General features: G+C 40.2%; 1 protein-coding gene across 10 annotated transcripts in view; it reads right to left on the bottom strand.

The window, feature by feature from the left end:
• Positions 1 to 27,187, bottom strand: part of SYNE1 (spectrin repeat containing nuclear envelope protein 1) — a 528,347-nt gene that overhangs the window by 250,195 nt on the left and 250,965 nt on the right. For all 10 annotated transcript variants that reach the window (XM_063632191.1, XM_063632173.1, XM_055267440.2 and 7 more), the window contains 11 exons: positions 26,420 to 26,584; positions 21,781 to 22,137; positions 17,477 to 17,613; positions 17,081 to 17,258; positions 13,765 to 13,947; positions 10,311 to 10,454; positions 9,811 to 9,966; positions 8,080 to 8,244; positions 5,720 to 5,892; positions 3,044 to 3,197; positions 197 to 340 (listed from right to left, as the gene is read on the bottom strand). In XM_063632191.1, coding sequence (XP_063488261.1) covers positions 197 to 340; positions 3,044 to 3,197; positions 5,720 to 5,892; positions 8,080 to 8,244; positions 9,811 to 9,966; positions 10,311 to 10,454; positions 13,765 to 13,947; positions 17,081 to 17,258; positions 17,477 to 17,613; positions 21,781 to 22,137; positions 26,420 to 26,584 — 1,956 coding nt within the window. The remainder of the gene's footprint in view (positions 1 to 196; positions 341 to 3,043; positions 3,198 to 5,719; positions 5,893 to 8,079; positions 8,245 to 9,810; positions 9,967 to 10,310; positions 10,455 to 13,764; positions 13,948 to 17,080; positions 17,259 to 17,476; positions 17,614 to 21,780; positions 22,138 to 26,419; positions 26,585 to 27,187) is intronic.

Consider the following 27,187-nt stretch of genomic DNA (forward strand, 5'->3'; position numbering starts at 1 on the left):
AGCTTTCATAATACTAACAATATGTGAAGGTTTTTGTTTGGTTTTGCCAGTAATTCCTTTAAAATATGAAAAATTCATTTTGCTTTTGTTCTGTCTTCCCAAGCCTGTCATTCTTGAAAATAAATGAGTCTTTAAACGAGCACAGCTCCAAACACTCCCCTTTTGGTGAGTCTACAAGGAAAGTGCTCTGCCGTACCTTGGCCCTCTCTTGGATGGCTCTGTATCGTTCCTGTAGATCCTGGAGTTCTAGCTGGGTGACATAGTGTTCTGTCATGCCAGCCCCTTTGACTTCGATGGTCTCCAGCAAGCTGCTGTAACTCACCACTTCTTCATTTAATAACTACAGAGCATTTAAGAAAAATAAAGTGGTTACTCATGCACCATCACATCAATGACACTGCTAAAATCAGCATATTTTAATTGTACAGTTGACAAGTGACCTCAGGTTACCTATTCGTCCACCCCTCCCTCATTTTATCTATTTGACACAGATATGTGTGTGAATGCATGGATGTGTGTGTGTGTGTGTGTGTGTGTGTATTTTATGTCTGGTCCAGAACTTTCTCTAAGATATTAATTACCAATTAACTACTTTATATTTCTACTCTTAACATTTCAAACTGATTATGTCCAGAAATGGACCCCTGATGTTCACCCCTTCCCTATTCTACCCCAGCCCCCCATGAAACCCCCTTCTCTTTCCATCTCTTTTCAAACAGCAAATGCCATGACCTCCCACCCAGATGGTCAACCCAGAATATGGGAATTGTTCCAGTGTGCTCTCTAGCTCTCCGTCCTCTTAACCATTAGGAAATCCAGTTAGCTCTACCTCCTGTTATACCGCGACATCTGTCCCCACATCTCCTGCAAACTCCCCAGCCCAGGCTGCCCTCCTCTTTCACCTGGACTTTGCAGTAGTATCCCAGGCAGATTCCTGGCCACCAGTTCTTTCCCTGTCCCTTATTTCATGCTCCACACAGCAGTCTAAGTGATATAATGTCTTGCAATTAAAAGTTGAATCATGTCGCTTCTCAGCTTAAAACCTGGATTATCGTCCCAATGCTGCCGGGATCAAGTGGAAAATCCTCAGAGCAGCTGGCATGGCAATGGAGGATCAGGCTCTGTCTCTCCATCAAACTCCCCTTGCAGCCCCTCCCTGCCTACTCTCTGCTGCAACAACACCTGCCTGTTTCCCCGCAGCTCCCCATTGCACCAGGATCTTTCCCTCCACAGGGCCTGATGACCTGCTGTTTGTTCTATCTAGAATGCTCGTTCCTCAACTCCTCCCCAGGCTCATTTCTCTGGCTTAAATTCTTTAGTGCATGGACTATATGTCTGCTGTTTCAGAGAGGCCTTTCTTGTCCCTCTCCCTTGGCCTCAAACAAGCTGTATGAGCCTTTTCAAAATGATTCTCTCTCACACCACACTACTTCTTTTTTCTTCATAGTACTCAGCAGTTGTAATTATTTATTTGTACATTTATTACTGAGTGCATGCATCCCCACTAATGTATGATTGACTGTTTTTACTGCTAGAATCGGGCACAATGCCTACATGTAGCAATTTCTCAATAAATGTTGATTGAATAGGTGAACAATCCAATTAATTAAGCAATTAATTATTATAACAGATAATACATGCAGGTATTTATGAAGCAGATAATTATAATTATATTATTTTATGGATGCATAAATGAGACCCAGAAACATTAAGTACCTTGGCATAGGTCACATAAGATTATTTAGTCATTTAAATAACTTTTATTCAGCGTGTGTTCTGTGTCAGACAGACAGCCAAGTGTTGAGGATATAAAGAAAATTAAGCATCTCTCTTCACTGAAGGAGAGGGACATGCAAATACATGTCCTATGAAATTGATAAAGAGCTTTGGACCAAGGGCTATGAGAGAACAGAACAATGAATCAAGCCTGAGCGGTGGTGGTGTAGCATAGCTAAAATGACTTCAAAATTCATTCAGAAAGATAAGTAGGAGGTTGCCAGGGGCAGAGACAGAGCAAGGACTTCTGTAAAAAGGGAAGAGATTATGCAAAGACACAGAATTGTGAAGACTGTGGCATGTTCAGGAGATAGTGTGAGATTCAGCAAGGCTGGAGAGAGCAAGAGAGGAGGCTGGGAGCATGAAGGAAAAGAGCATGGCAGAGGAGCTTATTTCCATTCTTACAAACCAGACGAGGGAGATTGAGCTTATACTATAGACAACGGGAAGACAACACAAGACCTCACGCAGGAAGTGAGACATTCATCTTTATAGGAGATAACAATAGATGGAGGCAAGAAACAAGGTGAAAAATTGGGAGTCTGTTCCAGTTAGGTGAAGAGATTGGATCAGTAGAAACTAGTGCCAGATGTAAAGTGGCAATGAGAAAGAAGGCACTGAGAGTAATGAGGTTTCCAGTGTAATATATTCAGGGTGAGGTGATACAAATGAGCAGAAATAGAGAATGTAAGAGGTTAAAGGATTTCTGTGTAGAAGATCGTAAGTGCTGTTTAGGACAATGGTAAGGGGGTGATGGAACAGGCTGACCAATGACCATGCCCTGGAGTGAGGCTGCAGCTATAAAACAAAGGACTGTAAAACTTCATGTCAAACATGTCAATAAGTTTTAAGAACATGCTATTATTTATTTATTTAAAAAATCTTTCCATGTAGTACTGTACTAATATAAGCATTATGACGAATGCACAAAAAATAACACAAAAGGATGTGATTAAAAAAAAAAGACTTCCAATGATGAGCAGGCTGAAGACATTAAAAGATATTTCATGGTGCTACATTTTAAATGGTTTGTGTCATAAAACATGGATCGACATGGTTTTCCTGGAAGGGAAAATTTTCACTCACTAATAAAATAATCACAAATGAAAGTCCAGTTTAAGAAGACTTTAGAAATTATACTACAAGCCCCAAACATAATTTGCTTATGTGCACTGTCCTAGCGTACACGTAATCCCATTTTTGTCTGACTGTGGCACTCTAAAGAAGCCTGTGAGAAAACAAATGGAATCTGAAATCCAGCTCTCACCTTGGCTTTTCCGAGCATAGTTATTTTATCCCGCAGCTCCGCATGCTGCCTTTCTGATTCATTTAGGTTGGCTTCCATACCGTCCATCCAACCGGAGAACTGTCGAACGTCATCCTGATAACTTGTCCATTTGGAGAGAGCTCCTTCAAGTTGACTGAAAGGGATTTGAAAGGACAACAAATCCACAGTGAGAATCCTTAGGAGTCTAAAATCTGTCATTGTGTGTGTTCCATCCATTCCAGTCAGCAAGGGGTCAAGAGATCAGGAAGAAGCTGGCTTGGGAGTGAGCAGGCTGCCCAGGGCTTAATGACACTGAGTCCAGGTCTGAAGGGCAGCCTCAGGAAGCAAAGGGACAGTTAAACACAGGCCAACATGCAGAAACATGGAACCAGCTATCAACTCAAGAGTCAGCGGCTGGGGGACAGGAGACACTGGGGGAGTCTCAAAGGCAAAACCGAGAGAGATCCCCTGAGTGGGTCTTTTCTGGAGCCAAAGCTCTGGGCAGGGAGAGAAGCAACACTTAACTCTATCAAACTAAGCAGGACATTCAGAGCAGGAGAGAAAAATAAGCACAGTAACCACCTTATGTGAGATTAAACATCAGAAAATCACAATGAAATAAAAGGACAATATTTCCTGACTTGGTCTAAATATTAAAACTTAATTATTTCTCTTATCGATAAGTTAAGCACTTCCCTTGTCTCAATACACATGCTATTTTTTTTTTTTTTTTTAAGACAAAGTCTTGCTGTGTCGCCCAGGCTGGTGTGCAGTGGCGCGATCTCGGCTCACTGCAAGCTCTGCCTCCCGGGTTCACGCCATTCTCCTTCCTAAGCCGCCCGAGTAGCTGGGACTACAGGTGCCCGCCACCATGCCTGGCTAATTTTTTTGTACTTTTGGTAGAGACAGGGTTTCACTGTGTTAGCCAGGATGGTCTTGATCTCCTGACCTTGTGATCTGCCCGCCTCGGCCTCCCAATATGCTGGGACTACAGGCGTGAGCCACCACGCCCGGCCTACACATGCTATATTTTAAATTCCATTAATCAGGCCAGGCGCGGTGGCTCACGCCTATAATCCCAGCACTTTGGGAGGCCAAGGCGGGTGGATCACGAGGTCAGAAGATCGAGACCATCCTGGCTAACACAGTGAAACCCCATCTCTACTAAAAATACAAAAAATTAGCCTGGCGTGGTGGTGGGCACCTGTAGTCCCAGCTACTCGAGAGGCTGAGGCAGGAGAATGGCATGAACCTGGGAGGCGGAGCTTGCAGTGAGCCAAGATTGTGCCACTGCACTCGAGCCTGGGTGACAGAGCAAGACTCCGTCTCAAAATAAATACACAAATAAATATAAATAAAAATAAATTCCATTAATCATTTCTGCCTAATTGTACCACCAGGTTTTGGGTCTTTTTGCAGCACTGTAATTGCTCCATCCATCCACACCCCCAGATCACACCACTGCAGCACAGTCCAGCTGGACTTCTAATTGCTCCTAGATCTCTTAGCTTGAAGACATTCTCTAGTCCCTGATGTACTCTTAGTTTGAGGGCAATGTAGGCACAGGGGAGCCTCACCCTGAGGGGCAGCCCTCAACTGCTCTTCTAATTCATAGGAGTTTGTCTCTAAATACTCCAGATCCCCTGCCCTTGGGTGGGATAACTGAGGCTCACACTGTATACCAGCTCCCAGCATTGCCTGACTGGATTAAGTTGCAGTTGCTCACAGTGGTGGGCAACTTGCTTGATAACATACCTGATATGGTTAAGCTCTGTGTCCCCACCCAAATACCATCTTGAATTGTAGTTCCCATAATCCCCACATGTCATGGGAGGGACCCAATGGGAGGTAATTGAATCATGGGGGCAGTTTCTCCCATGCTGTTCTCGTGATAGTTAGTGAGTTCTCATGAGATCTGATGGCTTTATAAGGGGCTTTCCTCCCCTTTGCTCAGCACTTGTCTCTCTTGCTGCCATGCGAAGAAGGATGTGTTTGCTTCCCCTTCCGCCACGACTGTAAGTTTCCTGAGGCCTCCCTAGCCATGAGGAATTGGGAGTCAATTGAACCTCTTTCCTTTATAAATTACCCAATCTCATGAATGTCTTCATAGCAGAGTGAGAACGGGCTAAGAAAACACCCTTTACTTACTGCCCCCGCCTCCGCCTGCCATTTCTTTCCTACTCTTCTATTTGTATTTCCTGGGTTTACCTCCCAAGTCTGCTACTTGGTTTTAATCCCTATATTTTTATGTTATGAATCTTTTTTTTTTGTATTTTTATGTTAGCAACAACAACGAAAAGAAGCATGCATTTTTAGCTATATTAACATGCTGGCACAGTATTCAGGTCAATCTAAATGTGAGATTACATCTGCCAGTTTCTTTTGTTCTAATAAGAAAAAAGAAAGAGGAATCAAGAGAAAAGTGGGGGAAGAAAGGAAAGGGAGTGAGGGAGGGAAGGAGGGAGGGAGGAAGGAAGGAAGGAAGGAAGGAAGGAAGGAAGGAAGGAAGGAGGGAGGGAGGGAGGGAGGGAAGGAGGGAGGGAGGGAGGGAAGGAAGGAAGGAAAGGGAAGGGAAGGGAAGGGAAGGGAAGCTGGCCACAGGAATGGTCTGTTCAGTAGTATTATATTGATCTTTTAGTAATAGCTTCCCCAGTGCTTGGCTGTAGTTTCCCTCACCTTTTACAACGAATCCCTGCAGACAAAAGGGATGCCCACATATCCTTCACGCTCTGCAGCTGCTGCTGAATAGTGGGAATGCCTTCTGGAGACGTATTCTGAAGGACAGATTCTCCCCTGGTCACTATCATTTTCATCTGAATCTCTTTTTCCTGTTTGACTGATAATAGAGCCTGTGAAAACAAATACAGAAGTCCTTTGTCATTTGTACGTTTAACATTTCTGGCTTTAAATATTGCAGAGCTCCTAAAGATCACAGAATAATATGCAATTGTGTCCAGCCCTGGATCTCCCAGTCGGCTGAGACAGAGGGTGGGGAAGTGGCTTGCTGGTGAGTGCCAGTCACCAGCTACCCGCTGGTTTTTACTAAGTGGCCTTGGTGTTGAAGGTCTCCAGTCTTCTCTGAATAATCCCTTCCTTCCAATGAAGTTTTACTTTACTGGTTTTAACAAGGGAAAAATATAGTACAGTAGAATTCATGATTTCTCAAAGGTTATAGGATGAAGAGCTTATAAATGTTATGGTCTCTACAACAAAAAAACCCATAGAAATAGATTATATATTTCATGTTCTTCGTAAGCACTATTCTTTTTCTATGTGAGAAGGAAGTTTCTTCTTCTGTTTTTTTAGAGACAGAGTCTATCTTTCTCTCCCAGGCTTCGGTGCAGTGGTGTAATCATAGCTCACTGCAGCCTCGAACCCCTGGGATCAAGTGATCCTTCCAGCTCAGCCTCCCTGGTAGCTGGGACTACAAGCACATGCCACCATGGCCAGCTAATTGAAATGTTCTTTTTTTTTTTTTTTTCTTTGTAAAGGTGAGGTCGATGCCCAGCCTGGTATTGAACTCCTGGGCTCAAGCAATCCTCCCACTTCAGCCTCCCAAAGTGCTGGGATTATAAGTGTGAGCCACTGCACCCAGCCAGAAGGAAGTTTTAATTCCAAGTTGTAAAACTGATAATGTCACCTAAAAGACAAAGCTTCATCTCTCTCTATAATGTGGTTCTTGCCAACTTCCAAAGCCTCAGCTTCAGCCACCCATTGCCACCAGTTTCTGCTGTGGCAATAAGCAACTGGTAGCAATTTCTCATTCACTACGCTGTTCTTTCCTCTGGCTTTTCCTCACACTTTTCCCCTCTCTGCCACCATTCCCAAGTCTCCACCCAGTTATCTTTGCCAAAATAATTCTCCCTATCATTCTTAAAAACTTGGTTTTGGCTGGGCGCAGTGGCTCACCCTGTAATCCCAGCACTTTGGGAGGCCGAGGTGGCAGGTCACTTGAGGTCGGGAGTTCGAGACCAGACTGACCAACATGGAGAAACCCCGTCTCTACTAAAAATACAAAATTAGCTGGGCATGGTGGTGCATGCCTGTAATCCCAGCTACTTGGGAGGCTGAGGCAAGAGAATCGCTTGATCCCGGGAGGCAGAGGTTGCGGTGAGCTGAGATCACACCGTTGCACTCCAGCCTGGGCAACAAGAGCAAAACTCCGTCTAAAACAAAACAAAACAAAAACTTGGTTTATAGCAGGGTGCACTGGCTCACACCTGTAATCCCAGTACTTTGGAAGGCCAAGGCAAGAAGATTGCTTGAATTCAGGAGTTCAAGACCAGCCTAGGCAAGAAGGCAAGACTCTGTCTTAATTTTATTAAAAAAAAAAAATTAAACCCCACACAACTTGGTTTACCTATCACACTTCCTAAGAAACCTGTCCCAACTTGCAACCCCATCCCTCCTGCACGGTTCCACTCCTGTGTATGTCTATCACACCGTAAGTACATCTGCATCTGTGATTATTGTCTTCTGTATTTCGACCTCCAACCTCAGACAGTAAAATCCTTGAGGAAAAAGACTGCGTTATTCACCTTTGATTCCTCGGTGTCAAGACAGACTGCCAGTCTCCTAGAAGGCACCCAGTATACAAATGAATGCAGATCCATTATTTTCATCGCAAATGCAAAACTGAACTCATATCTTGGGATGGGAGGAGAATTGGCTAAATACAGGAAGACAAGTGAGTCGAAAAAGATGGAAAATGTTTTGCCCTATAAAATGTTTCCTCAAAATATTTTCCCATAATGAATATGTCTGTAATCTCATTTAAAACTAGCCTCTTAACAAGTGATCACACAAGTAATCACATTCGGACTTTATTTTATTTTATTTTTTGGAAAACATCCGAGGTCGGATGATTCAGGAATTCTCTGGCATGTCCACCCAAGGCAGACAGCATTGCACTCACAAAGCATCTGAGATTTCTCATGGAGAGAATGTGACATCACCACTCCAGGTGGATGGAAATGGGAAATTTTGACAAAAACAAATTCTGCAGGTTGGAGATATTTCTATGTAAAGATGCACACCTCGAGCTTGAGCGTCCTGCTGTCCAGCACACTTTTGTCAGACGTCGGGTGGCAGTACGAATCCAGCATGTGAATGGCATCTGTCATCCAGTCTTGTAATTCTTTAATCCCAAGAGAGAACTGATTGTGTTCTGCAACGATTCTATCCAGTCTTGACACTTTCTCCTGGAAATGACAGAAATGGTTTTCGAGCTGTCCATTCCACAGAGACAAATTGTAAAGCTAACGGTTTGTTTGAAACAACGGCAATCAGTCATGGCTTCATACGCTGCACAGATATGAGGCAAGTCTGGCCTAAATCTATGACATATGTCAAAGATCTTTCTAAATCATAAAACTATTAGAATAACTAGGTCAAAAGCAAAAAAAAAAAAAAAAGCTACAATTTTATGCCTCTCCAATTCTTTATGACTATCACAATTATTTTAAATCAGTAAAATTTCTCCCTAATGCCATGTTTGGGAGACTGGTCAAAGTAGTTTCTAGCTTTCACATATCACATTGGGCTCACCTGACACAACAACCCACATGACCTACATTGTAGCCAGGGTTCTAAAAAAATAATAATCTGAGATTTTTGTAATATCTGTAAATTTTAAAACATGGGACCATACATGTGGTTTTGCTTATTAATTATAGGTCATATTTAACACAGTGAAGACTTTACAAGAATAATCTACAGCTCTCAAAACATTCATATATCGATTACTTTTGGTATCTAAGTAAATACAAAGGAATGGAAAGATGTTCTTCATTCATTCTAAGATGATTCATTCCTTATCTTAACTTAGATACGTGCCAGATTTTATAAAGACACCCAAAATAACAATCAGAATAAAAATGGGTGTAAACATAGACTATTTACTCCCAGACCTAAGCTAGTGTGACTGCCTCAGTGAGGTGTACTGAAGACCCAAATGAGCAGACCCTCTGTAAATCCATACTTACAGAACAGATGAGGCCAAATTAAAGACTAAATTATACCAGGGTCCCTAATTCTAACACCTGAAATTTAAAAATATAGGAAACAAAGGTTATAAGCCACATAAAGCTCAAGATAGGCCTGCACCACACAGTTCAAAATGGGTCTACGTTATACCGGCTGAATGCTCTAAATGAGGTTGTAGCAGGATTCCATTTATTTTCTTCTAAGCTATTTGAAAAGAGATTTAATCAGTTGTCTGAACCATTGCCAATTTTGAGCTCTGCTCTAGAATCTGAACTGAAACTCTCAATCAACACATCCTTGACTACTATATAATGAATGCAAAGATTCAGATGAATTTTTTAAAAATATCATTATATTTAATCTAATAAAATTTAAACTGTTTAGAATCCATGTTTTTCTAAAGTAATTTAATCTGGGATTATTTAGAACAAAAACTCTGAGCTTTGCTTTATGTTTATGATTTGAGTCTTCCAAATCAAAGCCCTGGGAAACATGTCATTTCAGTATTAAAAGGAATATATTGTGCAATAATGAAGACTGGAAGTCTCTTCAATCTTTGAAACCTCCTTCTGCCTTTTCAGAGAGCCACATCAAGCTGATGCAACAACAATGATGAACTCAGATTGCAAGGCTGAGGAAACAGCACACACGCCCCTTACTGCTGACCTGGAGACCCACACCGTGGGCAGGTCAGGATGCAACGCACACCCTGCAGAACCTGCTGCAACTCCGATTTTGCGACATCAGTATCACACTCACACACAGCACGTGCCAGGCGTTACCTTTGTTAAATTGCTTAGCGCTAGATACTGAGAAGATAGCTGCGACACTCTGTGCCTAAAGCTCTTGCTGGCAGCTTGTCCTTCCCACAGCTGCTGAGCTTTCTCTTTCAGCCTGTTGAGCTGAGGCTCGTAGCAGTGTATTTCCTCAAGGACAGACTGAAAAGCACAAGCAAGTTACTATTCAGAGGCTGGGGAAAAGCACATCGCGGACGAAGCTTTGGCCCAGAGAACATGGAAATCAACACTGGCAGGCAGTCTGTGTACCCTGGAGGCTTTATTATCTCCAATCTACACACCATGGAGCACAAATCACGGAAGGAAACAAATCATACTTCCAAGGAAAGTCAGAAAACATAAAATCCGCCAGAAATGGGGAAAGAACACACTACACCTCACGGCAGCACAGTCTAACTCAAGGGTGCTGAGCATGCATCTGTAAGGTCGACAGATGACGGACAAAGACTAGGTCAGATGGGGCTATGGGGAGGCAGGCTCATCACCTGGAGCTTCTGCTGCTCCCTCCTCTTTGCTGGCAGATCATAGAGGCGATTGCTGCTTTCATGGACCATCTTCTCAGTTTTACTCAGCCAGTCCTGGATAGGCTCAGCACTTACTTCAAAGTCCTTCATTTGGATCTTTAGATTCTGCAAGGTTTTAGACAGTGTCCAGGACAAGAAAATATTTTAATAGCAAGTCCAAGGTCCTTCACTTGGCATTCAAAGTCCACCCACGCTGGGTGCAGTGGCTCACGCCTGTAATCTCAGCACTTTGGGTGGCTGAGGTGGGCAGATAGCTTGAGCTCAGGAGTTCAAGACCAGCCTGGGCAACATGATGAGACCCCATCTCTACTAAAATACAAAAAATTAGCCAGCGATGGTGGGATGTGCCTGTAATCTCAGCTACTCAGGAGGCTGAGGCAGGAGAATTGCTTGAACCCAGGAGGCAGAGGTTGCAGTGAACTGAGATCATGCCACTGCACTCCAGCCTGGGTGACAGAGAGTGACTCTGTCTCAAAAAAAAAAAATCCACAAAAAAACCCAAGCCCACTCCAAAGTCTGAAACATTCCATCTTTTACCTTGGCACAAATACAATTTTTGAATATCCTTTAAGAACTTTTTAGGGTTCTCCTTTTGAAAATAGAATTTTTCCCCCCTAACTCTCCGGCCCACTTCTAAGATCACACCCATTTCTCAATTTCCAGAGCATTTGTTGTCTATACCATGCCTATATACTTCGTCATAGACTAGGTTGGATTGTGAATTTTCATCTGACGCAGGCGTGCCTTGTCTCCAAAAATAGACTGCAAGCTCCATGAGGGGAGGGCCTGGGTCTGACACTTCCTGAGACACACCACAGTACCTTACAGGAATGTAAAGAAATGTTAGTCAACATTTGGTTGATTTTCATTAATGAGGGTACGAGAAGTAGCATATCCATGTAGTTGACGTGCTTATGTTGTTAATAAATAATTTATTCTGCTTTATAAAGTGATAAGAAATACTAACTAATGTTATGTGCTTATCACATAAGAATGTCATAATACTTTCACAGTTACTATGTAGTACCCTAGGTGTAAAATGTGTTTGATAAAGTTTTATATGGTACTGTTTAACTTTAGCAAAGGTGTCTGCATCTACTGTCTCTTACTTATAAAGTGGTAGGTGGATAGGAATGTGAATTTGTTATTTATGTTACCCTGTGAGTCAACTAAAGGCTGTAAAAACAACCAGTACTTTAGGTAGTACAGGAGTACATAAAGGTTAGCTGAAAAATCTAAGTGGCAAGAGCTAATGAAACTTATGAGAGAATAGCTCAAGGTTCCACCTGTATCTGGTCTGGGATGTCTACAATATGGGGAAAATCACATCTGCCTTACTCACCTCTGAGGGATATGGGTTAGCTGTAAGAATCCTTTGAAAAGTTAGTATCTCACAAATGTAAAATACCAAAATAACTTCTGGAGTATTCTACCAAAATTTAGGTTGCATGAAGGCAGGGACTTGGTTCTCTTTTATTCTCTGCTATAGCCCCAGAGCCTAGACTAGTCCTTCACAAATAGAAGACGCTCAACAAATATTTGTTGAATAATTAAATTCATAAATTCAAGGTGTTTCCATCTTCCTGTTACTGGAGTCTCATGGGGCCACTGGATATGGTTTGGCTGTGTCCCCACCCAAATCTCATCTTGAATTGTAGTTCCCATAATCCCCATGTGCCTTGGGAGGGACCTAATGGGAGGTAATTGAATGGTGGGGGTGGTTACCCCCATGCTGCTGTTCTCATGATAGTGAGTTCTCATGACATCTGATGGTTTTATAATGGGCTTTTCCCGCTTTTGCTCATACTTCTCCTTCCTGCCACCATGTGAAGAAGGACGTATTTGCTTCCTCTTCTGCCATGATTGTAAATTTCCTGAGGCCTCCCTAGCCCTGCAGGATTGTGAGTCAATTAAACCTCTCTCCTTTATAAATTACCCAGTCTTGGTGTGTCCTTATAGCATCATGAGAATGAACTAACACACCACAAAACAGGGCAAATGGGGGACCGTGATCAGGAATTTAGGTTCTAAAAAGAAAGGAGACGAGAGGGGAGGGGAATGGGAGGGGAGGAGAGAGGGCGGGAGAGGAAGGGGGAGGGGGTGGGGGAGGGGAGGAGAGGGGAGGGGAGGGGAGGAGAGGGGAGGAGAGGGGAGGAGAGGGGAGGGGAGGAGAGGGGAGGGGAGGAGAGGGGAGGGGAGGAGAGGGGAGGGGAGGAGAGGGGAGGGGAGGGAAAGGAAAGGATAAGAAAGGACAGGACAGGACAGGACAGGACAGGACAGGACAGGACAGGAAAGGAAAGGAAAGGAAAGGAAAGGAAAGGAAAGGAAAGGAAAGGAAAGGAAAGGAAGAGAAAGGAAGGGGAAAAAGGAAAGGAAAGAATCAAATAAAACAGATAGATAGATACCTATTCTGAGGGGAACAGCAGATTAAGAAAACAGGCAATTCATGACCTACTCACCTACTCTTGGGCATCTCTTGAACTAGATAACCTTATAATCAACGCTAAATATGCTACACTCAACAGCTGATGCTTCAGAGCTCAGCCCACATAGCATTAATGATCCCTGAATGATTAAGGAAACATTTCTAGGCACAATGGTGATCACTCCGTTAAATGGAGGATGCTGGCCATGAAAAAAACAGTCACCATTACAGAAGAGAGATCAATAGTCTTGGATCAGGAAAGAATTGAGGAAATACACATTTTCTCTTACTGAATATTATTTCTCTATGTTATCTTTTTCCAACCTTCATTAATAATGATCACAAGCAAATGAAGAATTTATTCTGCCAAAAAGTGTTTTAAAAGGAAAAGATACCCTCTATGCCTCTAAATTTTCCTCTGAAAGAAGAGTCGATACATAAAATAGATAATCTCAGAAGGAAAAAAATAATTATATTGTGGCACTAATTATTTTATGGTTATAATAGATTCATCTTCTATTGTGTGTGGAGAAAACAAAATTATATAAACATTGTTTCTGCATACTTAACGCCTAAAAACCTACTACCTGGTATTTGCATTAGTTATAATATACACTCTCATCTGCAACATTTTGTGGCTTATATGGATATTCCTGTTCATTCTCCTGGACCACCTTCCAGGATTGAGGCAGTTCACATGAAACGCTAAGTGTTCTGCTGAAATGTAAAACTGGCTGTTCCTGCTGGGAGAGTGCAAGGCCAAGTCGGTGACAATAGACCCTAACGCGCAGGAAGCTACTTAATTCTTCAGGGAGGCTCCCACTTCTAGCATTGGGCTATTCCTTACTGTTAGCCCGTTGTCTGCCTATGTTCAGAGAGGGGTGACCAAAATCACTGACAAGGGGGCTTTGATATAAAGAAACTGTGGTTTCACTAACAACAACAATAACAAATAACACAGAATATTTCCATGTGGTTGGCTGTATATACCTCTAGAGCAGATTCTTTTTGGTGGAGATTTGAATGAAAATTTTTCCAATCTTCTTTTGCAGCTGCAACTTTGGCCTGGATCCCTTTCGCTTTCTCTTTGGTCAGCAGGGCACTCAGAAGTTCCCCTTTAGACACCATCACGTTTAGTTTGTGCTGTCCATTTTCGCTTTCTGACAAAAACTCCTATAAAAGAAAATATAGAATTAGCCATAATAAAAATATTGTGTGTTGTTTCTATTTTTTCTTTTCTTTTTTTTTTTTTTTTGAGATGGAGTCTCGCTCTGTTGCCCAGGCTGGAGTGCAGTAGCGCGATCTCGGCTCACTGCAGCCTCCGTCTTCTGGGTTCAAGCAATTCTCCTGCCTCAGCCTCCTGAGTAGCTGGGACTACAGGTGTGTGCTGCCACACCCAGACTTTTTTTTGTATTTTTAATAGAGACAGGGTTTCACCATGTTGGCCAGGATGGTCTTGATCTCCTGACCTCGTGATCTGCCCGCCTCGGCCTCCCAAAGTGATGGGATGACAGGCGTGAGCCACCACAACCACCTTCTATTATTACTTAATAAAGTCAAAGAAAAGAAAATAAGCTCTTTTTATTGTATACGTTAAATGACCCAGGTCATCCTTTAATAGTCAAGTTGCAAACTACTTTATTCGCTAATCTAAATTCTGACTTGTCTCAAAAAGTTGGTGAGCTATTTCATAAAATATTAAAAATTTGATGAAAATAATCAGGAGAAGAAATGAAGACCAAGGGAAAATAAGAGTTGTAAAATAAAATAAACTCTCGCTAAGACTCGTTTACAAAACAAATGCCTTGTAGTTCCATATAGCTGGTGGAGCTGGATTGTGATTTTGGCTCTGAGGATCCCAGCTACCAAAGTAAAAGAGTAAACACAACCAGGGACAAGACTCGCAGAGCCCAGTGGATAAAAACACACCATCTGCTCAGCAGAAGCACAATTCTCCCTAGGAAACGACAGGAGATGAATTTCCGTGGGGAATCTTATTCAAATAAATGCTATTAAATAGAGCAGATTACATTCTTAGTAGCAGCTTATATAAAAAAATAACGAGAGTGTTTCATAGGGTTGTCCTTATGAGGACAAGCCAATGACATAGTGCCAAAATGTAGTTGAATAAAGTGTAGCTACGGTATGTACTTTTCCCTTCATGTGGCTGGATCTCAAAGAACAGTCTTCCTCTAGAAAAATGGGTAGATCCTGTATTCTACAGTCAATTCTCAATATTTTCAAGTGCCAAAGAAGAAATTGAAAGCACAAGCTCAAAGTTATTTATTCTGACAAGAAACAGAAGCACAGATGTTCTGTTGTAGATTTTTATTAAAGAAACTTTGCCAGGACATTTGTCTTCATGGATGGCCATCCCTGTTCATGGAGGCATGCTGCGGTGGGAGGGTCAGAGAAAAGGCCAAAGGCTGTCCTCTAAAATAGTACTAGCCATGCGCAGTGGCTCACGCCTGTAATCCCAGCACTTTGGGAGGCCGAGGCGGGCAGATCAGCTGAGCCTGGGGCTTCGAGACCAGCCTGAGCAACATGGTGAAAGCCTGCCTCTACCAAAAATACAAAAGTTAGCTGGGCGTGTTGACGCATGTCTGTAATCCCAGATACTCAGGAGGCTGAGGCAGGAGGACTGCTTGAACGTGGGAGGCAGAGTTTGCAGTGAACCAAGATAGGGCCACTGGACTCCAGCCTGGGTGACTGAGTAAAAACTTTTCTCAAAAAAAAAAAAAAAAAAAGAAAAAGAAAAGAAAAATAGCACTGTGTTTCTCCAACATAGAAAAATAGGTGATTGAGTTTCTGCAGTTCTACCCACCAGCCTGAAGCAAAACGGGAAGAATTTTACATTTTATTTTTTATTTTATTTTATATTTTATTTTATTTTACTTTACTTTATTTTATTTTTTGAGACAGAGTCTCACTCTATAGCCCAGGCTGGAGTGCCATGATGCGATCTTGGCTCACTGCAATCTCTGCCTCCTGGGTTTAGGCGATTCTCTTGTCTCAGCCTCCCAAGTAGATAGGATTACGGGCGCCCGCCACCACGCTTTGCTAATTTTTGTATTTGATTAGTAGAGACAGGGTTTCTCCATGTTGGCCAGGCTGGTCTCAAACTCCTGATCTCAAGTGATCCGCCCACCACGGCCTCCCAAAGTGCTTGGATTACAGGTGTGTAAGAATTTTAAATGGAGCAAATTTTCACAGGCAGAGTTGTCCTGTTATATTAAGTTATTAACCAAGAATTTAAAAATATATGAACCATACTGTTTCAGAGCCTGCTGCTACTAGAGACACTTCAAGCACGAGTGCTTACACACAGTGTTCTGCATACCTGTGCCCCCTGAAAGAAACTCAAATTTCATAACCTATCACTCAGAACTGCTGCTATGTGAAATGAGCGGACATACAGGTACGAAAGGCAATTTCAATAACTGTGCTTAAAAAGTGCTGCTATTGAATGAAGGTGGTATGTGAATTGGCACCATGAAGTTACAGTTAGGTAAAAAAAAGACTAGAAAAATAAACCCAAATGAATAAACATAAAATATAACCGCAGCTCTGGCTATCTTAACACACCAGCTCTGTGACTTCACTGACGCTTTTACCCTATTGTACACTGACAGTAATAAATTTACATCCCTGAAATGGTTGTTGTGAGAATTAAATGAGAAAATCCACTTAGAGTGCTCAGGGACAATGCTTGTCACATAGAAAAAACATTTTATTATTTCCTGGATCACTATTAATATATAAACATAGTGTGCATTTATATAAATGAACTGGTTCCTCTTCATATACAGAATCAATTGTTTGAAGTAGGGATTTATTTGAAATTTGAATTTCTTACGCAAAACTTTTATATGTGATGCGCTTCTGAAAAGATCTAGAGAAGCAGTCCCCAACCTTTTTCGCACCAGGGAGTGGTTTCAGGGAAGATAATTTTTCCACAGACGGGGTGGGGCAGGGGGGATGGTTTCGGGATGAAACTGTTCTACCTCAGATCATCAGGCATTAGTTAGATTCTTAGAAGGAGCACACAGCCTAGTTCCTTTGTGTGCACAGTTCACAATGGGTTTCAGGCTCCTATGAGAATCTAATGCTACCGCTGATCTGACAGGAGGCAGAGCTCAAGCAGTAATGCTCACTAGCCTGCTGCTCACCTCCTGCTGTGTGGCCTGGTTCCTAACAGGCCAGGGACCTGTACCAGTCCGCGGCCCAGGAGTTGGGGACCCTTGATTTAGAGGTAACTTTAATTCACATCAGCACTGCTACTAGAATTAATTGATAACACCCTTACCTGTATTTTCTGAAGACTAGTTGAAACTTCACTTATATTTTGCGGTATATCAAAACACTTGGCGGTAGTGATTTTTGCATTAACCAACCACTGCTGGAAATCCCTGAAGGCCTTTCGGAATCTTTGCTGTAAAATCTGTTCCTTATTTTGGCAGCCCTTGGATGCTTGCAAACAAAGACTGAAAAGGTGATGCAAAAATTTAATGGCAGGAAAAAGTGATAAAGTTGATGAAAAATCATGTTTGATAGAATCAGCAGTTCTTAGAATGTGCACTTACCTCATTTAGTAATATATTTAATGCTGAATTAATATTATTTTGAAATTACACCTTAAAATAAACCTCTAGCTTCTAATTTGTATAAAAATATCTTGAACACCAATACGGTTCATGCTCACCAATTATACTCTTTAATCAAGCCAGAAACTTTTCCACTGTAGGCACTCAGGTCTCTGGAAAATCGACAAAGTTCATTCAGCTGAGACTTGAGATCCTCTGTTTTAGGCTCTGCTTTTTGCAAAGCATCCAGTATCTCCTGTTCAGAAATAATGAGACAAAGAAGTGAGCACCTACATTGGGTGATCTCCATATCTTCATACTATACACACATCAATCATATTATAAATTATTAGTGAGAGAGGAACCAACATAGTTGATTCAATGAAGAAATGAAGCCCATTTTCAGGATTCCTCTGACAAGTAATAGCACCTGGCTTTCATTGTCCCTTTTTTCTTGCCATGGATAGACACTCTAGCATCAAATATTGCAAAGTAGTTAAGTGATTAAGTGGTCAAATGACTTAAAAATAAGACAAGAAAAAGAAAAGAGAAAATAGCCTACACTGTCTACAAATAGTCGGACTAGGCCATCAGGAGATATGTATATTGTTTAAAGGTGAAAAGAAATCATTTTAAAGAAAAGCAACACTTATTTTGGATTAAATATATATATTAAGGGCCAGGCATGGTGGCTCACGCCTGGAATTCCAGCACTTTAGGAGGCCGAGGAGGGTGAGGGTGGATCACCTGAGGTCAGGAGTTCGAGACCAGCCTGACCAACATGGTGAACCCCATCTCTACTGAAAATACAAAAATTAGCCAGATGTGGTGGCGGGCGCCTGTAATCCTAGCTACGTGGGAGGCTGAGGCAGGAGAATCCCTAGAACCTGAGAGGTGGAGGTCGCAGTGAGCTGAGATCGTGCCATTGCACTCCAGCCTGGGGGACAGAACAAAACTCCGTCTTAAAAAAAAATATATATATATATGTATATATATATATGTATATATATATATGTATATATATGTATGTATATATGTATATATATATATGTATATATATATCTCCAAAACTGAATCCTGTTTCAATTGATTTTATGTAGTTTATACAGTTAACGTTTACATTAAAAATTTCTTATAATCCGTGAATCTGGCTTAAATAGCAATTCATTTATTTCACAGTTTCATTCATAAAGTCATCAAATACTTGCTAAATGTCTACTGTGTGCCAAGCATTTTGCTGGATTCTGGGACCCCTTGTCCCCCCACGAATAAAAGTAAGATTCTTGTTCTTGAAGAGCTCACAATTTAATAGATGAGGGAGACACGTGAATAGCTACATTACTGTGTATAACCAATCCAAAATAAAGCCTTAGGGCTTGAAAAGTACACCTCTGAAATCGAGGCCATGGTCAACTGAGTTACACAAGGTGCTTTGCAATCAGAGTGTTTCTCTCATAGGGTTGTCACAAGCAGCAAATGAAATCATGAATGTCAAATACTTAGCACAGTTCCTAGCACACTAAGTGTCTAATTCATAAAATCAGCAGGAGAATGACTCCCGAATATGTAAATACTGTGTGGATAACAGTAGCACTGAAGCAAAAAAACAAAATAAATTAAGGAGGAGGGGCAAAAAGATGAGTAACTACTCAAATAGCTGTTGCTGTGACCATTATTGTCCGATATTTGTCAAGAGATGGCCCAGATTTGTAGAGAAACCACATCCCTCAACAAACCAGCCCTGTGCTTCATTCCTAGTTCTGGTAAATGGCACCACTGTCCCCCGCTGATGTCAATCAGAAGATTAAGCATCATCTGGGCCTCTCCCTTTGTTTCCTTTCTCACTCTATGCAAGAGATATCCAGGCTAGCTTATTCTGTGTCTTAGCTCCTTTTATCATTCCCCTCTTTGCCTCTGCACGTTGACTTTCACAGACCCACTTACATATTCATTATTTCTTTTTGGGCTGGCACTACATCCTCCTAATCTGATTCCTCCTCTCTAGGTTCCTCTCTTGTGTTTTCTGATTCCTCAATGATCCTGCATCTTGATGCTGTTCCTCTATCTCATCTGTCAGGTCACATTTTAATTATACCTCAAGACTCAGCTCGAATAACAACTCCTTTAAGTATCCCCTGCCCTCCTTCCCACCTCTTCGGGCTTCTCATCTCAGGATACCCAGGACCTTGCAGACATTCATCACAAGGAGTATCCACATTGGCTTCATACTTGTGTATCTCCCCACCTAGGCTGTGATTATAAGAGCAGGAATGACGTTCTCTTGGTTTGTCAATTCTTTATTTAACTCGGTGTCTGGGCTGGAGGAGTCTAAGACATTTTTATTTACAAAAATTCATCAACAACTAAACAATTTCTCTCTGAAATTCCAAACACTAAACTAGGACCAACTATTTTACACCATATGGAACCTTTTACTTAAGACAGAACATTGTAAGAACATTGTAAGAAACTTAGCATTCAACAAAAACATAAAAATACTGGAGATTCAAGTCAGTTACTTATGAATGGGATGACATTAAAAGTGAAAAGTTTTTTACCAAACTATTACATTTAAAACATTTCTGTAACTTCATCCTAAATTAAAGTATGTCAGTGGAGTCATTATATAAATATCAGCTTATATATTTCTGATTCTGTTAAGTTCTAGAATGCATTTTTTCACCTTATACAGCTTAAGAAAATTATTTCCAATGTTAATATCCCAATGGATATTAAGATAAATGAGTTTTGCAAAGATAGTGAATAGAATTCTTTTTGCAATATTATATTATATAGTTTATAGATCATCTGTTTTTATGTTTTAAAGAATTTCCTGAGGATTGTCATCTAATTGCTGAAAATAAATACTTCAATTCTCATTGTGATCATCAACAATGACAAGTCTTCCCTAAAAGCAAAACAATGCCCTAAGAACTCTAGCATTATCTACTATTTTGTTAACATTTTCTTACATATTCATTGTGATATAAATATCTCCACTTTTAGATAAAATGCCATTATTAGAAGTAAAAAAGAAAATATGAATATTGCGAAGCAATGTAGTATTGTCATCGAAAGCATTGACTCTGGAGTCAAATCTGGAAGCAGACATACTTCCAGACAGAGGGCTGTCATATTTGAACTATTTAATACAACTGAAAACCCATATTTACTACTGCATTCTCATGTGTATTTTTATAGGCCTCAACTATTATTTTCACTAATAATATCAACGTAAAAAATAACAATAACACAACAGTAATGTAATCTAGGCACAACCAAAACTTTCCTTTTTAAAAATTTCACTCATATTACTGGAATAGAAAGAAAGGGAAAGAAAAAGGAACCAAAACAGTGTAACTGATTTTTTCATATTATACCATGTAGAGCAATTATCAACTTCTTTGACCCTGTGTGACAGAACTGATTTCTATGCTTTATTCTGGTACATAAATCTAAAGGACAGGAAATGCAACAGAATAACAAAAACAAACCCCCAAACCTAAAAACATTATAAATAAAGTAGCATAAAGAGGTAGAAAGCTTTATTTTATGGCATGCTGCATTTGTTTCAAATACTTGATTTAAAACCAGACACTGCTGGAAATACTACATGACTTTCTTACTGGCAGGAGCTATTTTGAAAGTGTTGTAATATAAATAGGAGCAGAGAAGTTTACTAAACTTCCTTTTAAGGACATCCATGAATCAGGGCATTATAAACTGGAAATATTGAAAAGGCTTTCAAAGATACTGTTTAACAGTGAAAGAAACGAAGAAGAGGTTAAGCTTTTGCTCTTTCTTCGGTCTCCCTCGTAGTCTTCCCTTTCTCACATTCTAAAGAAGCTGCCATTAGTTTCAAAAAAAAAAAAAAAAAAAAGTCTCGGGAAGGTGACCAGGGAGTGTGACGTAGATTTCTGTTAACAGGCTAATTCAAGAACAGCTGTCAAAACCACACAGAGGAGAGCTAATCGGGGCAAAAGCTATGCGCTGTGCTGTAGGAGATTACCAAGTGAGTCTTTTAAGGCTATAAATTCAATCATTTAGTTGTATGAAATAGTTAACTGGCAAGAAAACAGCTATGACTCTCTGTCTATTTATGCCCCTGCCCACAGGCCATTTTTCAGACTGAATGGCTGAATACAGTATTACAAACTGTTACACCATAGGAATGAAAGTAAAATGTCTCCACTAACAATGTTTCCTACTGCAAATAATAACCCAAATCTTTATTTTTACAAAAGTTTGATATATGACAAAAGGAAACGAATCAGACTTCGCTTATTTAATGAGATAAATACTTCTTCCAAGTGTGCATGTTGCGTGTTTTTAGTTAGCAAGTTTTTTTTTTTTGTTAGGAATGATGAAAGTCAAAACATTTTTTAAAACATAACCACCAATAGAAAACAGGAAGCCAACTTACTTGTCCTTTGTGCCAGCATTCCACTATCTCCTCATCCGTGTTCTTGCCTTCCAGGAGGGTTAACTGCTGAGCCCAGGTTTTCAGAAGGGCACTGAACTCTTCCAGGGCCTGCTCCAGTTGAGCCACTTGGCCTGAGAATTCCTGCTCCGAAAGGGCCATCTGGCTGACCAGGTTCTCCAAACAGCTCTGCGTTTGGAATACACTGTCTTCCCACTGCTTCCAGTCGGCACGCAGGGCCTGCATCTCCGTGTGCATGAGCTCACACCCACTGGCAGTTGTGTTCTGTTTCACTTCAGGAGCCAGCGACTCCACTCTGCTGAGACGGCTTGCACCAATCTCTCTGGAATCTATCAGCTCCTGTAATGGAATATCACCATGGTAACTGAAGAGCCTGTGAGTCACTTGGACTGCAAGTTTTCAACTGTGTACACAGGGGGACCCTGTCCTGCTAGGCAGTTTTAACCAGTGTGCCACAAGGACCCAGAATCAATTCATCTGCCCACTCTTAAATTATAATAGCAGGAGTTGTCATCATTAGCGCCTAAGGCTTATGGCAAAAAAAATCCCAAGAATCCTCAATATCCTGAAATAGACTAAACAGAGACCCTGAAATCAGGCATTATTTGCACACGTGAAAATGTTTAGTGACAAATGATCAAAGCCAGATTTCCCTCAAAGTGAATGCTCAAGTAAATAAAGATTGTGGCAGAACTGTGTTCTGCTCAAGGTCTCTGTCCTCAATTCATCTTCTTCCACAGGGTGGTGGCTTAAATCACACTTCCATTCTACTAGGAATCAAGCAGACTCATCACAGCAAAAGAATGAGCCCTACTCAATTCCAAATACTTCAATACTAAGTACACATTTTTGTAGCATATAAAATGAATAATGCATTCATAGACTGACTTACTCAAAAGTTTAAAGTAACCTCTAGACTGAGTACATTTATTAGTATTTTTTTACCTTAAAAAAGTCACTAGAAATTTAACAGTTTAGCAATAGCCAAGTTAACAATTTAGCTTGATCTTAAAGCACACAAATACTCTAAAGGACAACAAGATAAAATTAAATTGCATTGTTAAATTGATATAATTGCAGCATTTCTCTCTGAGAATAGATTCTCTTACTATAATTTTTCTCGGTGAAATAATCATCTGACGTTTATATATTTAATATGTATTGCTAAAGGCAGGATTTTGTTAATATTATTACTAAGTTATGACTTTACCACTGGATTAAATAGAAATAAAAGATAATTAGGCACAAAAAAGTTCAAGAAGAAAATCAATGACCAATTAGCAGTAAAGAAACATTGGAATGTTAAGTATGAAGCATGCTTAATAAATTATGTTAAACATAAAGTATGTCTTAACTAGTCTATATAATATAGTTTGCGTCTCATTAAATTAACTTGAAATAAATATATCTGTTCACAATTATATACAATAGAGCCATATTTTAATATAGATCATTTGAAAGCATTTAGTATTCAGTTGTGCAGTAGTCTAAATTACAATGATATGAAAATCCTTACACACAGCATGATATGCATATTCAACCTTTTCTCAGCAACAGGATTCTAAAAACCATCCCTGTTTATTAGTGTGTACAGTAGTTATTTGATGAAGAAAAAATATATAACTTTTTAACCAGTGCTATGTCTAACTAACAGACCTAAATACTTGTAATAATTTGCCTTTGTGAGCAATTTCAAATTTGAAGTTCCCCAAAATACTCTCTTATGCTTTATCCCAATTTTCCTTAGCATGAAAATGGAACACTTCAATATTTGCAATCAGAAATCTAGCCATTCAGAATTTGAATAAGGACATCATCATTGTCAAGAGTTTTGAAATGGCTTTTGCATATATTTTCTTATCTTGTATTTACATTTTTAAACATATGATATACACATACACACATATGAACATTCACGCCCTCATACCCATATATATTTTGCTTTAGAGTTGCCTTTCCTCAGTGATTATTCCTGTGGATGTGATAGGTATGGTGTTGAAGGACAGAGGAGGTGCTTTATGTGTTTCCTCCAAGGTTTTTAAAACCACCCACACACTAACCTACATTCAGGCTGGACCTGAACTTCTGAGAGGCAGTTTCTGATAGTCTTCACTTTCTCCATCCCAATTTCTTTCTGCCAATTCCTTCTCCTATATTCCTTGTCTTTATGGAAGCACTTTATAAAGGCTTTCTCAATAAAAAAGAGTATTTGTCAACCCAGGAAGCAGCCTTTGTAAAAGAATTATTTTACTTTCTCTTATTTATTAACTTTTTGAAACAGTAGTCCATTTCTGCTATCTCCTCTTCCTCATCTGCCATTTACTCCTAAATCCATGTAACCTGATTTCTCACCTTCCCTGCTGTGCAAATGTTTCTCAGACTGGCTGCCCAACAGCTTCACTGTCAAACCTAGTTGGGATTCTTCAGTATTCCTCCTAACGGCAGCCTCCTGCTGTACCTGTGATGGTGACTACCTTCTCTACTTAGAGCCTCAGTGGCATCACACCCTCCTACTCGTCCACTTCTTGTTCCTCCCTCCCTTTTTCTCTCTACCTTTCAAGTCATTTTCTCCTATGGCTCATTAAATATTGGTAGCACCCAGCTTTTGGTTCTGTGCCCATTGTTCTATTTGCTCTATACATAGGTCTTGGTTTTATCCATTTTAGTGGCTTTAACAACAAATTAGACACTAATCACTTTCAACTCCATGTCTTCAATCCATCTTCTTAACCTGAAATTCAGGCTTGAATATGCAACTGCCTCCAAGACATTACTACTACCTGGCAGTTCAAATTGGATCTGATCATCAATGAAAAACTCATGTCTTCCCCACTATCACCAGGCTCCTCTGCATGCAATTATTTTCCTCAGGTGGTAACAGTCCTGTGGATTCTAGGTAAAGATTTGACCATCATCCTTGACTCTTCCCACCTTGTCATGTTACAGCCAATTAATCACTCATTTACCAAATCCACTGGATTTTCTTATTGGGTGTGTTCTATGTGCCAGGCATGATGCTACAGGTCTTATGTGTATGATCTAATTTGGTTGTCAAAACAACTTTATCGGACAGGTACTATTTTCATGTATGCATTTTTTAACCAATTGAGAGGTGGAGGCTTGAAGACATCAGGTAACTTGCTGAAAGACACGGCCAGAAAGCCAATAGAAGAAGGATGCAGCATTGGGTTTCTCTGATTCCAGAGCCTGAACTCTAATAGTACAGTAAGCTCTTACTACATTTTTTGTATTATTTTATAAAGACCAGTTTGTGGATCACTGTTCCTCACTAGACTGCAAGTTCCTTAGGAATGCACAAGCCTGACTGAGTAAATGGATAGATGGGTAGATGGATAGATGGAAGGATGGATGAATAAATTATCGTAGTACTAAGAAATGTATCAAAGAAGAATTTTAAAGAATCACACAGGAAAAAAAGGACTTAAAAAGTGGTTTTATGTTATTAGCTCAGTTAAAACATACATAGTCATAAGATTTAAATAAGATAACACTTTTAAAGCACTTAAAAGTAGATCTTCAGGGACCGGGCACCGTGGCTTATGCTTGTAATTCCAGCACTTTGGGAGGCCAAGGCAGGCAGACCAGCCTGGCCAACATGGTGAAACCCCGTCTCTACTAAAAAAAAATAAAAAAGTTAGCCGGATGTGGTGGCAGGCACCTGTAATCACAGCTACTCAGGAGGCTGAGGCAGGAGAATCTCTTGAACCTAAGAGGCAGAGGTTGCAGTGAGCTGAGATCACGCCACTGCATTCCAGCCTGGGCAACAGAGCAAGACTCAGTTTCAAAAAACAACGACAACAAAAACAAACAAGTAGATCTGCAAAATGTAGTTACAATTGCAACCATAAGCTATAATTTTTATGACTTTTATGTTCTGATCTTGGAATCAAAACACAATCTGAGTTTTAAATTCCTGACCACAATTACACCATTTATTCCCAACATTTTCTCCTCTAAAACTAAACCACTGAGGATTTCATTGCTGCTTCATTTTAATGTTAAAATCCATTATTTTCCACGGGGGAAAGTTATTACAATTTAATATTTAAGCAACTAGAAATTTACTAAAAGATACTAGAGTCTGCAACTCCCCAGAAAGGTAAATTTCTGTTTTAGAAATTGTCCTTGTGTGGAGTAAACGAGATGATAATTTCAAGGTCCTCTGAAGTACTCCCTTCTATTATGTTGTTGGATGTCCTCTAGGAAAGCAGAGCAAAACATCCAGAATGACATTTTCAGGTTATTGTTAGAATACATTTAACTAAGTTACTATATAAACTTTTCTTCCCTGGTGCTAAACAATAGTATCTGGTTTTGTCAGCCCACCAAGTTAGCCATTTCCTAGCCTGTCATATTACAGCAATAAGCACATTTGCATAAAGAAACGTAAAGACAATGTTACATTGTGCTCGTAAGTGTAAAGTCTTTTGAATTCTTCTCATGACTCTTGTTTATGTTTAGAATCAGTGAGGCATCAAATAGAAAACAGGAAGGAAACATTTTAAATAACAGAATCTTATCCACAAAATCTTTATCAAAAGTATGTTGTACTCAAGAAGGAATGAAGCAATGTAGATATACCATCTGTTCATTTCCTGACCTTAATTTTTGATAACTTTTTCTGGGTGGCTGATGAATCTCCAGACGTATCTGACCACCGGTGAAGTTCTTCCTTTGCTGAATGGAGCCAATCTGTGAACTCGTGGACCGCATCTAAATACATTAGATGATCTTTCACAATCTCTTCCACTTTCCTCATTTTTTCCTAGTAAACAAAGGAAAGACTGCCTTAACAGTGGTCCTTTTGAGAACGTGAACTCAGGTAAGACAACAGGCCTGATAGAGGTCTCTTAATACATCTCAGAAAATTTCATTTTTGTTCTTGAATTTTCTCTGAGTTTAATATCTTAAGAAGAAACTATCAAATTTAACTAAATGTCAAGGCTTTGGGAAAGCAACTATTTTCCTGTAAGTTTACTATTTTCTACCTTAGTATGGAAATCATGCTTAATTCATGTTGGCTAACATCCCTCACTAACAATCCTCTTAATAATTATTATCATAACCATTCTTATTAAAGCAATTATTTGTTAGCCTGGTGTACAGCATTCTGTTCAGCACTTTAAATGCATTTGCTCATTTAATCTTCCTAACAGTCCTGTGAGGAAGATACTATTATTATTATCACTTTATAGGAAAAGACACTAAAGCTTAGAGAGGTTAGGTAATGTGTAATTGTGGCCAGTCACACATTCAAAAGTGTCAAAGCCAGAATTCAAACTTACGTCATTTTGACTTGAGTCATAGCTCTTAATCATTAACAAGATGAAAATGAAGATAAACAAGCACATCTATTAATAATCATGGT

The sequence above is a fragment of the Symphalangus syndactylus genome, chromosome 2 (assembly GCF_028878055.3).
Source record: "Symphalangus syndactylus isolate Jambi chromosome 2, NHGRI_mSymSyn1-v2.1_pri, whole genome shotgun sequence".
NCBI lineage: Eukaryota > Metazoa > Chordata > Mammalia > Primates > Hylobatidae > Symphalangus > Symphalangus syndactylus.